Source organism: Pelodiscus sinensis, chromosome 1 (genome assembly GCF_052426305.1).
Source record: "Pelodiscus sinensis isolate ZL-2025 chromosome 1, ASM5242630v1, whole genome shotgun sequence".
Classification (NCBI taxonomy): Eukaryota; Metazoa; Chordata; order Testudines; family Trionychidae; genus Pelodiscus; species Pelodiscus sinensis.
Genome location: NC_143052.1, coordinates 133195362 through 133211450, shown reverse-complemented (window position 1 = coordinate 133211450; position 16089 = coordinate 133195362). Strand labels below are relative to the sequence as shown.

General features: G+C 43.8%; 1 protein-coding gene across 1 annotated transcript in view; it reads right to left on the bottom strand.

Moving 5' to 3' along the window:
* VWF (von Willebrand factor) overlaps positions 1-16089 on the bottom strand; it is a 248544-nt gene that overhangs the window by 121640 nt on the left and 110815 nt on the right. The window contains exons 22-27 of the mRNA XM_006128153.5: positions 11030-11176; positions 10194-10334; positions 7414-7533; positions 5462-5618; positions 4012-4170; positions 1871-2006 (exon numbers count right to left, since the gene is read on the bottom strand). Coding sequence (XP_006128215.3) covers positions 1871-2006; positions 4012-4170; positions 5462-5618; positions 7414-7533; positions 10194-10334; positions 11030-11176 — 860 coding nt within the window. The remainder of the gene's footprint in view (positions 1-1870; positions 2007-4011; positions 4171-5461; positions 5619-7413; positions 7534-10193; positions 10335-11029; positions 11177-16089) is intronic.

Below are 16089 nucleotides of genomic sequence, written 5' to 3'. Positions count from 1 at the left end.
AGTCTGAGCCCATCGTTTTTGCAGATTTACATCCATTCCTAGGAAATGTGAGCAAATTACAGGAGGGAAACAAGATACATTTGCAACATTACGCCTGACTAATGGAGGTATCTATCCAAGGATGGGTATCTGAAGAATGCCAACATTATTACACACTTTCCTAGTGTACAGGACACATAAATAATGAGTTCTTTGGGCAAAGCAATTTAAGGCCTTGATTCTGTTTAGTGGTTACACTACCATGCACGTTCCATTGACTTCATCAGTGGTATTAAAACTACAGGTCATGACCGACTCCTGGGACATGGAATATCAGGCACTGGGTCACCTTGATGTTGAGTAACTAGGTGACCAGCAGGGTGCTAAGGGGTGCTACGGCTAAGGCTGGCTTCCTGCCTGTCCTGGCACCACCGACCACACTGCACCCCGGAAGCAGCCAGCAGCAGGTCTGGCTCCTAGGCAGGAGAGGGAGGCATGCGGCTCCGTGTGCTGTCCCTGCGCTAAGCACCAGTTCTGGGGGGTACTTGTGGGTAGGAGCAGAGCACGGAGCTGCTTGAGTGCCTCTGCCTGAGAGATGGACCTTCTACTCCCAGGGTGCAGCATGGTCCATAATGCCAGGACAGGCATGCCTGCTGACTGGGAGCCACTGGAGATAAGCCCGTGTCCCAACCCCATACCCCAATCCCCTGCTCCAACCCAGAATCCCAAGTAGGAGTCTCCTCCTGCACCCCAAACTCATCATCCCCAGCCTCACCCCAGAGCCCGCACTAAGGATGTTAAGGACTAGTCGGTTCCCCCACCCCAATTGCTGCCTCTATCAGATAGAGGCAGCAAAGATGGGGGAGAGAGGGTATCAAAGAGGCAGTACTGGGGGGACGGGGCAGCTGGGGACTCCCTGGCTGACCTCAGGCTCTGTGCAGCATTTCTACAGAACCTGGAGTCATCTGGGGAGTTCCAAGCTGATCCCAGGCTCTGCACAGCATTTCCACAGAACCCAGGATCAGCTGGGGACTCCTGAGCTGATCCCGGACTCGGCACATGGCATTTCAAAGCGGCAGTGCCACATGGAGCCCAGGGTCAGCAGACACTTCTGCTCTGAAATGCACAAGGGCCCCTGGGAGCTTGGAGTCAGCAGGACTTCCAGTGGGAAGTTCCATCGATTACTCGACTAGTAAATTAATCGATATTTAACATCCTTAGCCTGAATTCTAGTCAAAAGATAGAATTATGTTGGATTGTAAATATAAAACAAAATTTTCAACTGGGTCATGAGAATAAAATGTTTGAAAACCACTGGACTCCATAATCCCGGGATGTAAATACTTACAGGATTGGACCCTAGAATATCTTCTGTAAATCTTGGGGAAATTACTTTTCCAGTTACACAGCAGAAGCTTCCAACTCCTAATAGTCTTGGAGTTCTAGACAGTTCACAGAGTCAGATGCTTAACTCTATATAGGATTTTAAAGTATCATAGAATCATAGAATACTAGGACTGGAAGGGACCTCAAGAGGTCATTGAGTCCAGTCCCCTGCCCTCATATCGATGTAGGTCCATATTCTGATAAATAGATCTTATTCTCATGCTAAATAGATCTTATTCTCTAGTAACAACATGATCACTTCTGGAGAACAGGTAGGGTTATCAAAGCAGCTTCATGAAGTTAGACACCTCATTCCCATCAAATTTCAATAAAATCTGGGTGCCTAATACCCTTAGTGTTGTTGAAAATTTCTGTTTCTATTGTGCTTGAAAAAAGGCATCATATAATTGTATATTATAACTGGATCCACATTATGCACTTCATTTCTAAAGTATGCACTTCCCCCATGAAAGACACTCATGTTGAATAAAAATCCGTATCTTACCAAGACCGACAATGTTCATGATCATCTTTGTTCAAAACAACCTTCTTTCCATGGGGGATCCTGGCACTTTCTAATATACAAACAGGACAGTCTTCTGGACTAACACATGACTGGGATAGTTCATCAAGTATTTTCCCTGTTTTAGAACAAAACAGCAGGTTTTCATAAGTCGCTAAGCAGATGTTAAGCAGATTGCTGTATTTAGCGGCTTTAAAAATGTGACAATCAATGGTATTGGCATTTGGCTCAAAGGTTCAGAACATGCTCTTGTTATTAATCTAGCTGTTAATTTGAAACAGAGTAAATCTTTATTTTAGTCTATAGTATTTTTATTGATATATTCAAAATACTAACACTGGAGCATATTATATGCAGTGGGACATGCTACATACAGAGTGAATGTATTCTTAGATGGAAAACCAGGTACACCAGAAGAAAATGGCATTTACCCTTTTGCATCCATGTGACTGATTTTTCTTGATCCCTTTGGGCATTTTTACTGCCTCCTTGCAGGCTGATTTGTCATTTTCTCCCTGCTGTGACTATTCATCTTAGGTACGACTAGGGCATCTAAGGGCAGGTCTACGTTAGAAGCACTACATCAGTGCAGCTCAACCAATTCAGTTCCAGTGCGATAGTGTGGCTGGTGAAGATGCTGTCTGCCAACAGGCGAGCACTCTCCCATCAGCATTACTTCTCCATCTCCAGGGCTGTGTCCAGACTCCATGCCTCCGTCGACAGAGGCATGTAGATTAGCCAGATCGGAAGAGGGAAATGAAGCCGCGATTAAAATAATCGCGGCTTCATTTAAATTTAAATGGCTGCCCCGATCTGCCGATCAGCTGTTTGTCGGCAGATCGGGAGAGTCTGGACGCGATGCCCCGACAAAGAAGCCTTTCTTCATCGACACAGGTAAACCTGGTTTCACGAGGCTTACCTGTGTCGATGAAGAAAGGCTTCTTTGTCGGGGCATCGCGTCCAGACTCTCCCGATCTGCCGACAAACAGCTGATCGGCAGATCGGGGCAGCCATTTAAATTTAAATGAAGCCGCGATTATTTTAATCGCGGCTTCATTTCCCTCTTCCGATCTGGCTAATCTACATGCCTCCGTCGACGGAGGCATGGAGTCTGGACACAGCCCAGGAGAGGAGGAAGCTGTGTTGCCAGGACATAGCGCAACATTGACAGTGCTTAGGTCGCTGTAACTTGCATTGTCCAGGAAAGTCTTTTTCACAGCCCTGAGTGATACAGCTTAGATTGACTCAAGCAGTAGGGTGGACCTGCCCTAATATTTAAGTGCAAAACACCACACTACATAACGATATACCCAGTGGGTTCAGCTCTCACTTCTCCCAGAGCCACCAATCTAGAGATATGGGGCACACGCTTGTCGTTTATTTACCCACCTTCATCATTATCCAGCATGGGGGAAAGAGAGGAGACCAAACCCCAGAGTCTCTTCTGCCCCTCCAAGTGTTTTGGGGATGGGAAATATATTTTTTCCCAAATTCATACTTCTCCTATGGTGTGTCCCACTGTCTGGATTAACTCTCCTATGGTGAATAGGGAATTGGGGCTGGAGGGAGGAACCTGGGCCTGCCTTCTACTCACAGACCCTGTGATAGCAGCTGCCTGTAATGTCCCCATTGTCAGCAGTGTGCCAACTTCAGTTCCCTGGGCCGCTTCCCAATAGCTCTCCCCAGAGCCTTCCTTACTGCAGGCTCTTCCTCTTGATACCGGATAGCGTCTGTACCTCACGGACCTTCTACAGCAACTTCTCTCCCCAGCTCCTTGCACACAGTGAGCTAGCAGACAGGGAGTCTTTTTAACCAGTACTAGCCATCTCTTAATTGGTGCCAGATGTCCTGATCAAACTGTCTTAAATGGTTCTAGAAAGTTCCTGATACATTTCAGGGGCCTCAATTAACTTGTCTGCCTAAGCGGATTCTGCCAAGTTCCTGATTGTTCTCTATTAGCTCTTTTGACCTTACCCAGGGAAAGGAGACCTGTTTTCTGGGACTAACATACCTGCTTTCGATTACTCTCCTGTCATCATCTAGCCTGACCCTGCCACGGCAGTAAGCGATTAGAACTGGGCAGGAAATGTCAATCAACTGCGTAAAAAAAGAGAGTGGTTTACCTTCAGGACAGTGCACATGGCATCCTTCTACACATTGCAGAGGGCACGCCACAGGTTCAAAGTGCTGGCATGATATAGGGCAGGCAGGTCCACAGCTGTTGTATCTCCATTCACACTGATACTCCAATTCACGCTTATTCAGGTCCTCGCAACTTTGTGCTATGCAATAAGAACCAGTTAAAAGGTTATCTCAGATTGCATTCACAACTCCTCTTGGATCCTAGGCAGAGGGCTTGGGGCCACATATTTAACTGAGAAGTGTGTATTTTGGGCACATCAGTGGCTGGCCACACTTTATTCTTTTTATACACCCAAACCTATGCTGTGATCACTGGCTGCTGCTAAAAATAATTGCTAAGAATAAACTTTCACTTTCAATTGAGCAAACATTTCCATTTCTCATTTCAGATTTGTATGTCCATGTCTACTGTGTTTTCCTTATAAAAGGAGCAAGCACTATCTTTTTTCAAGGTGTGATCTGGGGCAGCAGATCCCAACTGCCTGTCAGTGAACTGGTGCCAGTCTGCAAACTGCTGGCTGCCGAGCCGCAGTGGCTGCCAGAGCTGATGCTGGTTATTTGTAGCTGCTCAGCTCCAGCAGCCATTGTGGCTGATTTTGCCTGGCAGTGGTGCTGGGGCTGAGGTGGCAGCAGGAGAAGAAGGAGGAGAAGCAGGAGGTGCCTCCCTCCCTCCTTCCTCCTTCCAACTAGGTAAGTTGTTGGCCCAGCTGCAGCTCCATGTGCCCCACCATCTCTATCCGTGGGGGCATGAGACATGCTTGAGGAGTGAGGGGATATGCTTCCAATGGTCACTCCCCCTGCCCACGTGGCAGTAACGGCCACGGACCCTAGAGAGGGCAGTCTTGTTCTGGAGAATGCAGGGGTGGGGTGTGGTGTGGTCATGGGGCAAGAAGGGGTCACCAACCTCTTGGTGTTGGCCTGGGCAGTGAGAGTCAGAGGTTAAAGGGTCAAAAGGCACAGGGCATAGGGTTGGGGGGACAAAGGGTTTTAGGTGTTGGGGAGCAAGGGGCTGGGTTGAGGCTAGGTGGACCGGTAACATTCCATTTGCATATTTGTATGTTCATTATTTGCATAATGAATGTGCAAACATGCAAATAAAATGTTACCAGTCCGCCAAAAGTCTGCAAATGGGTTTGCTGGTTCGCAGTATAAAAAAGGTTAGGAACCACTGATCTGGGGCATGCATGAAAATGTAGCAGACAAAGGTTTACCTTGAGGAACCATCAACCTGTGTTCCCATGACTGGGGACTTTTGCCAAGTCCTATTCCCATGAACATTAACAGCAGGACTCCTACTTACATCATTAAGAGCAGGACTGGGTTTAATGAAAATGTGATCTAGCTGAGCCATCCGCTGATTACAAACTAGCAAGTCTTTGGTTTTCCTGGCAAGCCATTACCCCGGGTTGCATTCCGCCATCTGGTACTTACGACACAGAGTAGATGATCTCCAGTGAACAACCACACCTTTTTCTGCACAGATATGGGCATAGGCTGCAATAGCATCACAGAAGCAAGCACAATCCCCAATGGATTCGCAGGTACAAGTATCATACATGCAGATATCCATATATGGCTCGGGATTCACCTACAGGAAGAGTTACACAGTATGAGCTCATTTCATGACTCTCCTGCCTCTAGACAGATTTGCCCATGACATCCTTTGCTTGTACATTTGGCACCACATCTGATTTACACCAAAGTCGCAGAAGGCTATTCCACTAATGTCACACCCAAGGTCATAACACCTGAGCAACACTTCAAGCAAACTACAGTTTCTAGGAATCATTAACTGGTGAGAAATATAGAAACATATTTACATCTTCTGGACCTGCTTCTTATACATACTAAGGCCCTTTCATGTTCCTATAGCAATGTAATGAGGCCCCAATGTAGGTGTGAAATAGTCACTCTCACAGAATTTTCAAGGACCCTAAGTATAAATGAGAATCAGGCCCTTTAAAGAAAAACAAAAGTTCTAATTGCTAAAAATGACCCAGTTTAAGACCAGAAGCTGTTAATCTAGTCTGACCTGTAGTACCTGACAGACCACCACCACCACCCAGCACTCACACATAAAACCCAACAACCAAAAAGACAGCCCTCAGGAGACTAAACTCATATGTGCTGCAGGCACAGAATTGCAGGCACCAACGTGCACTAGTGTCAAAGGCTGCTGCAATGGCAGGGAAAGGATTAAGTGAGATATACCAGATAAGCCTGGCAAATGACCCGCACTCTTCATGAGTGACCTTTATGAGGACTCTTCCTTTCCAGCCTAGGAAGTTTAGCAGCTCCTATTGCTTATCAGACTAAATATCACAATAATAGAAGGGACTGAAAAAATGTGATTCCCTGACCACCATTTTTTGTATACTTCTAGTTATTACATGGAACAAAGAAAACAAATGTCCAGTGAAGTTAACAGAAAGACTCACATTGATTTCAATGGGATTTGGGTCAGGTCCAAGGGATTTACCCATTCATCATGTTAACGGACAAATGGGGAGGCAAATTTAAATTTAGATTCAAATTAACAGATTGTATTAATTTGATTAAATGGAATACTAGTGAAAATATTATCAGGCCATTACACAGATAAGTGGTATGCCATCCCCTGGAAAATGGGGTGCTGTTTTCTTCACTGTGCCTCAAAAAAGATCTAATAGGAAAAGACAGAATTCAAAGACCCAGGAAAGTCTTCTGAACTGTTTAACGTAGAAAGGAGATAAATAAGAGCAGTTTACCATATGAGAATATAATGAATAGTAGACATAGTAAATGGGATGCTCCTGTTTATTCTTTCATATAATAAAAGAATGAGAGGACATCTAATGAAACCAAGGCGAAGGATACATAACTGATAAAAGGAAAGACTTTTTTTTCATAGTGCACAATTAACTCATTGCCACAGTATAATCAATAAGGCAGAGAGCTCAGTAAGTTTCAAGAAAAAATAAACAGTGATAGAGATAAAGAGAACACCCACAGTTTAATTAAATCTGGGTTTTGTTGTTTGTGGGGAGGGCATTGTTTTTTGTTTTAAGGTGTAAGTCTACATACTACAGGATAGATGTCAACCACTAACTGCCTGAGGGTTAAGATGACGTTTCTTTTGTGGGCCTATTAGTCAGTAACTGTCCACCAAGGGTGTCTCTTGCACCTTCCTCATAGTGCCGGTCAGTTTCAGCAATGGGATACTAGAAGAGACAAACAATCTCAGCGCATTCCAGTGTGAAGTCACTGCCAGCATCACCTCTCTCACATTAGTATCCAAGATGCTGTCTCAAGCAATGGCAGATTGGTAGGTCCCACAACTGTAAGCCCTTTCTGTATAGACTATGTAGGAACAGAAGACTGGAAGGGAATGACAAAAGACTTACCAGTTTTTTGCATTCTTTGAAGAGTTCACTGGTCAATATGTTGCATGAAGTTTCCACCATCACTTGCTTCTCTAAGTTGTCATTGCACAATGAAGTAGCCACAGTCTGCCCCTGTGGGATCTTAATGTTACAAGACACAAGCAGAGATGCTCATGTTAGCCCTGGCCTTGGAACATCAGAATTTTCACTTAACTGCGTATATATGGCTGCCTCTTTCCACTACATATTTTTCATAAACTATTTGCTTATTGGATGAAGAGCCAATTGATCCAACGGAGGGAAAACCATGTGGCAATGGCAGAGGCTAGCCTACGCCAAATCACCTCATCAGTAGAGCTGGGTGAAAACTGTCAGTGACAAATGCAGATTTCACGAAAGCAAAATATTTTCCAATTTTGCCAAATGGTTCACTTTAAAAAAAAAATCCAACAAAGTCCAACCGAAATGTATCCTGACATTTCTAAATGAAATGTTTTGTTCTTTTCAGGTTGGAACAAAATTTTCTTTTGAAATTTGCTTCCATATTATATATTTAAAATACAGAAACATAAAAATATGCAAAATCTACACAGTATGTTTAGTTCTTTTCATTTGTTAAACTTTTCAATTTACCAACTTGGGGTTCCAGATGACAACAGAAACCACCAATGCTGCAGTAGGAAGAGACCCATTGTGAGACTCCCGATTAGCTCGTGAACAGTTGGAGGAAGAAAAAAGGAAGATTAAGGATAGAGGGCAGAGCTACAGATGTTTCCACTGCAGTCATGGAGTGTGATGGCTTTTGCACAGGTACACCTGAGCCAGGGCTGGACGGAGGCATGGGCGAGCCGGGCAGCTGCCTGGGGCACCAACCAATGAGGGGTGCCTGATGGCAGCTGTAAGGGGTGCACGGCGTCTCTTACAGCTGCCATTAGGCACCGCGTGCCCGGCTCCCGCAGTGCTGGCCCTGCAGCGCTGGCGAGCAGTGCCCTTTCCCCCATGGCCGCGGGGCCTTGCACAGCCCGGCGCGTGCGCCAGCAGCGCACACCAGGCCAGGCTGGGCAGCGCATGCACTGTGTGACCCGGGGGCAGGCCCTGGGCTGTGCACCAGTGGCCATGGCCGGCGCACGCATGTGCTGTGCCCATGCTCCTTGGGGGGACGAGCCCATGCCCCACAGGTGGGCCTGCGCATGCGCCGTGCGCCCGGGGGTGGCACCACACGCCCAGGCCCAGGGCGCCAAAAGGGTTTGGGCTGGCCCTGACCTAAGCTAGCTTTAATCTAGCTAACCCGGGTACCAGTAGCAGCAAAGTCACACCAGCGTGGGCTTCAGCCTGGGCTAGTTCCTTGAGTAACTAATTATCCAGAGTCCAGGCAGGCTTGTGTGGTTCACACTCAAACCTGTGTTGCCACAATGCTTGGGTCGTCTAGCTAGCCTGGAAGAAAGAGGAGTGACATGGGACAGGAAAGGGTGCTAATACCTACCTTTACTGGAAAGAAAAGTGCCTACTTTGAAACAAGGGAGCAGAGAGAGACCATCCAGTGTCACCAGCCCCAGAAGAAAAACCCACCTACTGACATCCCTGGTTGGAGGGTAAACAACAGGGAAGAAGGAAGAGAGCAGCAATAAGGCAGGCCTAAAGGGGGAAAGAAGAGAAATGGTGAAGCTACCAATGGGTAGCAGGGATTGAGGAGAAAGGCAGCTTCTAGGGAATGCGGGTGGGATGGGCTGCACAACTATTTCGTGAGAAGAAAGTTAGGATATGGGTAACTTTGAATTTGGCAGACTTTAAAGGGGGCCTATTTTTGTGTGCTTGGGAACCCATCTATATACTATGATGGTGCCTATGCTCCAGGGACAGTGTCACACATGCTGCTTACCTTGACTAGGTGCATCACTTAGCAATATATACAAATGGGATGCCTTTCCTAAGGAAACCAAGAGAAGCGAAGGAAAAAGATGCTTATTTTTAGCACAGCCAACTTTAAGTCATGTGTTACCTGAGGATCCTATCGGGAGTCCAATCCTGCTCCAATTTTAGACAATGTTGAAACTCCCACTGGCTTTGATGGGAATAGTAGGCCCATGACTTACTAAGAATTTGCAAATTGCTGCCATGACCTATTCAGAGCTTATGCCTCTGCCTTCTCTCCCTTTTCTATCATAGTTCTCATTTTACCATGATCTTTTGATCATTATAAGTTTCCTAAAACAATCCCCTGGTATTGTTTCTCTGTCTCCGAATCTCATGCCCCCATGTACTTGAGTTACTAGGAATCTTCTTAACTTGTGCTACCCAAATACATCCTGCTGGTTAAATCTATCTTCATCTTACAAAAAAACCCAAACACCTTGCAAGGATCACAGGAATCCAGGGTTGAATATGCAGTTTGGAAAAACTCCAGGGACTAGCAAATGCTCATAATGGACACATTATAAAGGTTTGGATAATGGGAAACGGGATGTTTAATCTGAACTCCTCCTTTCTGGAAATGTAGCTAGAAATTCTGAGAAATCGGGCTCTCAGATGTGATTTCCGGTTATAGCTGGAGCTCCTGCATCTGGGCTGGCATGTTGTCAGCTGAATCATGTGATAGAGGCTGTTCTGTTTAAACATTTGTCCAAATGCAAGTAGCACAGAGGTCTTGAAAAACAAAAATGTTAACTGAACCTTTATCAGATCTCAGAAAATACTTCAGTTTGGTGTGAATTCTGGGAGAGGGGTTAGTTAGTTTTCCTCCAAAGCCATTCAGCAATCCCTAGTTGGCCTAGTAACCATTAGTAAACAGTTTTCACAGTCACCTTTCTGACATCAGCACAATGTGGATCGACTTTCCAGGAATTCCCAAAGTCAACTGGATCCACTTCAAGATGCTTATTGCTGCTGGTCAAATCATTGTTTTGGATTCCATCAAAATTCCCACACAGACCACACACTTGATCCTTTCATGAAAAGAAACACAAACATATAAATATTCCACCTTTAGACTGACATGGGGCCTTTTATTCGCAGGCTCTATAGATGCAAGACTAAATTATGCTCTGGCAGGTACACTACTATTAGCAAGGGCCTTTAGCCTGCATTCCCACCATACCAACAGGACTGATCTGCCTCCCAGCAATCTAGAGAGCAGGAAAGGGACACTGGCTACCTCTGCCTGTTCAGACCGTCTCTACAGGGAGTGTGTCTGGGTGAGACATGGATTTAGCTATGGGCTCACTTCTGTTGTCATGAAGGTCACTGTCCTGTGGAGAGCATCAGCAAAGCCTGTTCAGCAATGCAATCCCTTCAGTTCCCCAAATAAACTGTCCCTTTCATTTAACTCATTGAGGGCATGATGCCTAAATGCTCCTCCTCCCTCTCCATTCCCAACATGGCTCAACCTATTGAGAACCAGAACTGAGCCCTTAGTGTTGAACCACTGGAGAAAAATAACCATCCGTAGCATATTAGAAGAAAGACCTTTTGGGTTTTATGAGAGAGAGCCTAATGTTTCACATGAATCTAATAATGTGTCAGTGTAAGAAGTACTAAATTCCTTCCTTGCACCCCCAGAAGGATCTGTCCAGGTATATTCATTCGGGAACATGATGAGCACTTTCCTAGAGAGAATGAGAACTAAATCAAAGGTACTTACGCTGAAATGTTCTTTCAAGATAACAGACACCCCCATGGCCAGATCCCACGTTACAGAGATTCCTTTGCCCAGTAAGAGAATATAATAGCGCCCAGACTTCAGGACTTCAAAATTGGTTTCCTCTCTAAGGGGCTTCTTGATGTCCACCTAAACATGAAAACCACAGTGTGCTCAATGGCAGCTCCAAGACCACATATTTAACAGGCAGCTTCCCTCCGTGGTACATGTACCCACTAACGAAGGGCACTTTTGAGAATTACTGCAGTATGATTAGTTGAGAGCCTATTGTTGCTGGGGAGCGCATCCTACAGGAATGTCTATATTGATAGCATATAGTGTTGAGCACAAACTAATATGTCCCACACAGAAACCTTTCTGTGGATGAATTATTGTTTTAACAAAACAACTTGGAATGGTACAGGGAACTGTGATGGAAACACATTTGTTTCACGCTGATTACAAGTTATCAGAAGTAGTGTTTCCAGAGCCCCCAAAGGAATCATTCTTAAACGGAAATAGCACTGGAGATGGATTTGCTAAGAAAAGGATGACTAGGTAAATTCAGTTAAGTCAATGAGTGGTCAATTAATAAGTAACTGACAGAAATCAGTATCAGTTTCCTTTTTTAGAAACCATAACAATCATCAGATCCAGGATTTCTGCAATAGCAGAAACAAAAATAAATAGCAAAGTGCACAAAATTCCTTCCATATTAACCACTGGACTCAAGGGGCAGGTTCTGATTCAAAGCGGGGAAGAATTTGCTTCTGCTGCCATATAAAAGGGTAGCCCCAGCAACAGGAAGTCTTTGGATTTCTTTTTTATCAAATAACTTTTCCAACACCTATACTTCCCCCTGCCCTCTCCTGCCAGTTTTCTAGGCTTGGGACCTCTTTCTGTCCAGGTTTTGCTACAATTTCACAGCCTCCAGCTACTAATAAAGTGAAAGACAAATTTGAAAATGTTTCTTTTTCAATGGGAACCCTAATATAATTATTAGCCACATGTCGTGATGAAGGTATGAAATGACTATTTGTTTAAATACTGGTAAGGTGCCAACTCAAAATGGTGAATTAGGGGAGAAGAGTGAATTCTCGTGAAACGAGGTTTACTAGAGAGGTCGACAAAGGCTTCCTTTGTCAACCGCGCCGCATCTAGACTGCCGCACTGTGCCGGATCAGCTGATCATCGGCACAGCGCAGTGGCCATTTTTATTGTAATGAAGCAAGGATTATTTAAATCCCCGCTTCTTTGACTATGCCAAATAAACTACTTTACATGGCTCCATCGATGGAGCGATGTAGTCTAGATGTACCCCAAGAGCTCTGCAGTGGGGATAGCCTTTGAGAAATTAGGATTTCTCCCCCTCTGTCTTTGATAGAGCAGCTTCCAATCCACTCAGTTGTGCAGGAATCCTCCTTCTACTACTGCCTCACTGCCCACGTCCAACAGATCCAAACTCCCCAGCTGCCATGGCAGTTAGGCATTAAGGGTAGGATAATATTACACATAGAATTTCGAGTCTTGAAGATAGTCTAATGGTTCCGCAGAGCACCTCAGGCTGCTGGAACTGGCTCTTTTTAAAAAGAGGATTGGCCAATTTGTGTTTTTCCAACCAGACCGCTGACTAAAAAATTCATTAGCAGCATCGCCTGAGGAAAAATACACAGGACATCTTACTGAGATAGGGTTTAGAGTAGGAGATTGAAAGGAACTCACTACCAGCCCTGTCTGCTAAGAAATTCCTGAGAGGTCCCAAGTATGTGTGGTTCTCACTGATTTAATGAGAAGTTGAAAGCTCTTAGCACTACCTTATAAGGAGCACTCATCATTATTAACAGCTTAAGGTAACAGGCTGTACAATGGAAGCCATTTTTAGTGCATGACATCAGCTGTATTGAACCTCAAGACTTCTGAGTTATACCCCCTATTTACACTCAAATAGATGGCATGCTATATAAAGTAGGTATCTACACATAATTGAGATGTTGCTACTTTTATTATATAGGATTCTTATAAACATTGTGCAAGATTGGCCCTATCCCTGCTCACTGATGTTTAGACCAATATTTAGATGAATACACAGATTGAAGTGAAGTAGAAGGGAGACAGAACTGCTCTGAAAGGAATCCTTTCACTCGGAATCTGCCTAGTGTTTGTTCTACTTCTGTTTTCTCTTTACCAGCCCACTACAATTTCAACCTGACTCTGCTAATTTATTTATTTTTTCAGTTTTAGAAAATGGAGATTCCCCCATCTCTCTCACTAGTCCACGTACTGGAGGTTTTTTTTCCCTCCAGCTCACATTTCAATATTTTCTCTTCTGCATAATCACTAAATCAGTCTTTGTTTCTCAACATTTAGACAAGGACCAGAACTGGTCAAAGCAGAGTTGGAAGATTAACTCAAATCACAGATTTATTATGTTTATGGAGGCTCCTGGCCCAAACCGAGAAGTAATAAACTTCTGACCCTGAAAAGTGGCAAATCATAGTTGTTTCAGAACAGGGATATAAATGATCTCATGCAGCATTTTAATGCCTCTTGAGATTGTCCACGCCCCCACCCCAAGCACGTTAGGGTATGTCTACAATAGCTCGTTAATTCGAGGTAGGTAGGCAAATCAGGCAACTGGAGTTGCAAATGAAGCCCAGGGATTTAAAAATGGCGGCCAGACAGGAACATGCAAATAAAGCCCAGGATATTTAAATCCCGGGTTTCATTTGCAACTCCGGTTGCCTGATTTGCCTACCTAGCTCGAATTAATGAGCTAGTGTAGACATACCCTTGTATAGTTTTGGGGGCACTTAAAACTAATAGCTGATTCCAAAACAACATTTTCAAACATTTGACACATTGTGGAAGTATTTTAATGTAAAAAGAAAAATAGTTTCCCCACTTCCCACATCACCATTCCCCCTACTGAAGTAATTCTAGCAAGGGGTCCTTCTAAAGATCTGAAACATGGCTTATTTTTGCTCACTCTCTCTTTTGCTTGTTACTGTCTGCAGAAAGCCCTGCTAAGGGCTTACTCCAGGTGCTGTGTATTCTAAGAAAGATCACTGAGACTAGAGTGGTATCAGGAATTTTCTAGTGAAGCTTTTTTAGTTGGAAAATGCCAGTGTGTCAAAAAGCAAGCTTTTTACACAACAAAGTCAGTTTCAACAAATTTTTCTACTTGAAAACATTTAAAGAAAAAAAGTTTTAAAATTGCTGAAATAAAATGTTTAGTGTTTTCTAAATGTAAAGATTCTAGGATTTTTATTTTAAAAACTAAGCAAATTTATATAAAATTGTCAACATTAAAACAAAACATTTCAATTGACTCAAACAGAATTTTTGGGAGGATTTTGTTTTTCAAAAGTTTGCCTGATGTATATTTTTCTTTTTGATTCATGACAGGAAAAACACTTTGATATCTCAAAAAATTTTATGGACAGGAAAAAACATGTCCTGTCCAGCTGAGGCTGAGAGAGTTTATTCAGTGTTGTGTGAGTAACCTGCAATACAGATGGAATAACTTCAGGAGCAAATTTTCAAAAGAACCCAGCACCCTCCTGTTGTTCACAAGCATGAAACAGCAACCATTAGGAGTCTAAATGAAAGCTAGATTTTGTTTTTAATCTGGTACTCATTGTCATTGCTATGCCCACTTGCAAATTCCATTCCAACTGACTGACCTCAGTGTCAGGAACAGCCTATTATTTTGCACACGTTGAGGGAGGTTTTTCTTTTTGTTGCACTCAGTAACAGGATTGTTTTGGGATCTGAAATGTCTTATATTCCACTCCCACAGGCGATCCTTGTGTCTGAATGCACCGTACAACAGACATGATCAAGAAATGTCATGGTTTATGCATTCAGTACCACTCCCCAATAATCTGGAACATAACGGTTAGCTGGTTTATACCAAGTTAAAAGCTGGTTCAATTTTGTGTGTCAAACCCCAAACAAGGAACATTTTGTGTGGTTTCATGTTTGTCTGAACATTTCTGCAAAGCTCTGCTCTGGATTCCAGGACAACATACAGTACTTCAGAAGTCTGGGTAATTGAAACTCTTTAATTCACTGGAGATCTGTAATGTATGAACACAGAGACATTCCTGGTTGTTACAACGCCCAAGGCAAATAGCTGAACCCTACGCTCTGGAAAGGTTATTTCCTGTCATGGAGTAGGTTGGAAGGTGGGAACGGTTCCTGGTCATTTTTGGACAGTGTGTAGGGAAGGGGGAGGAAGAGGCATCCAGTCATCTGGATTTTCCATCCGAAATTTGTTTTTGGCAGGGAAAAGAAACTGACATTTGCATCAGCTCCTACAACATTGCCTGATTCTTCATATGATTAAATTAAACCCCAGTTTTACAAAGCAAGGAACAGGTTCTTTGTTTTGTTTTGCAATAGCTATGCTTAAGACTAGGGAACTTCAAACGAAGAATCCATGATGCATGCACAGGGTGCATAGAGCATTTTCCAGTGAAGGACTCAAAAGAAGCAACAGCAGCATTGCTCCATCTAACATACTGAGAAAGGACTGAAAGGCAACAGTAATGCCTTTAGTTAAATGGCCCACTATTAGTGGTCCCTATAAGCAGTGCACTTGTGTGGCCACTCAGAAGAGATTCAAATGTTGCCCAGCTGATTAGAAAATTTCCCACAGCTTGTGTTTTTTCTTATTGGTGGTGCACATTCACACCTGCCTTGGTGCACATAAAAAAAATTCTGCACACAGATGGAAAAAATCCACACACAGATGGAAAAAGTTAGAGGGAATTTTGCCCACAATGGCTACTTATAGAATCCCACCTAAAATGTGGTTAATATGTGCTATCACCTGCAAGTCAGGACTTGTAGAGATCAATTACAGCAATGCAATTCCCCAATGTGGAATTGTATCAGATATTCCCAAACTATCATAATTATCCAATGTAGAGTTTACATTTCCCCATACTGGGTCGCTGGCCTGTTCATTTTATCACATGGCCCTTCAAATATCAAAGCACAGTAGAAGGCTCATCTCCCATGTTACAACCCATCCTAGAATACTGGAAAGACTTTTGTAA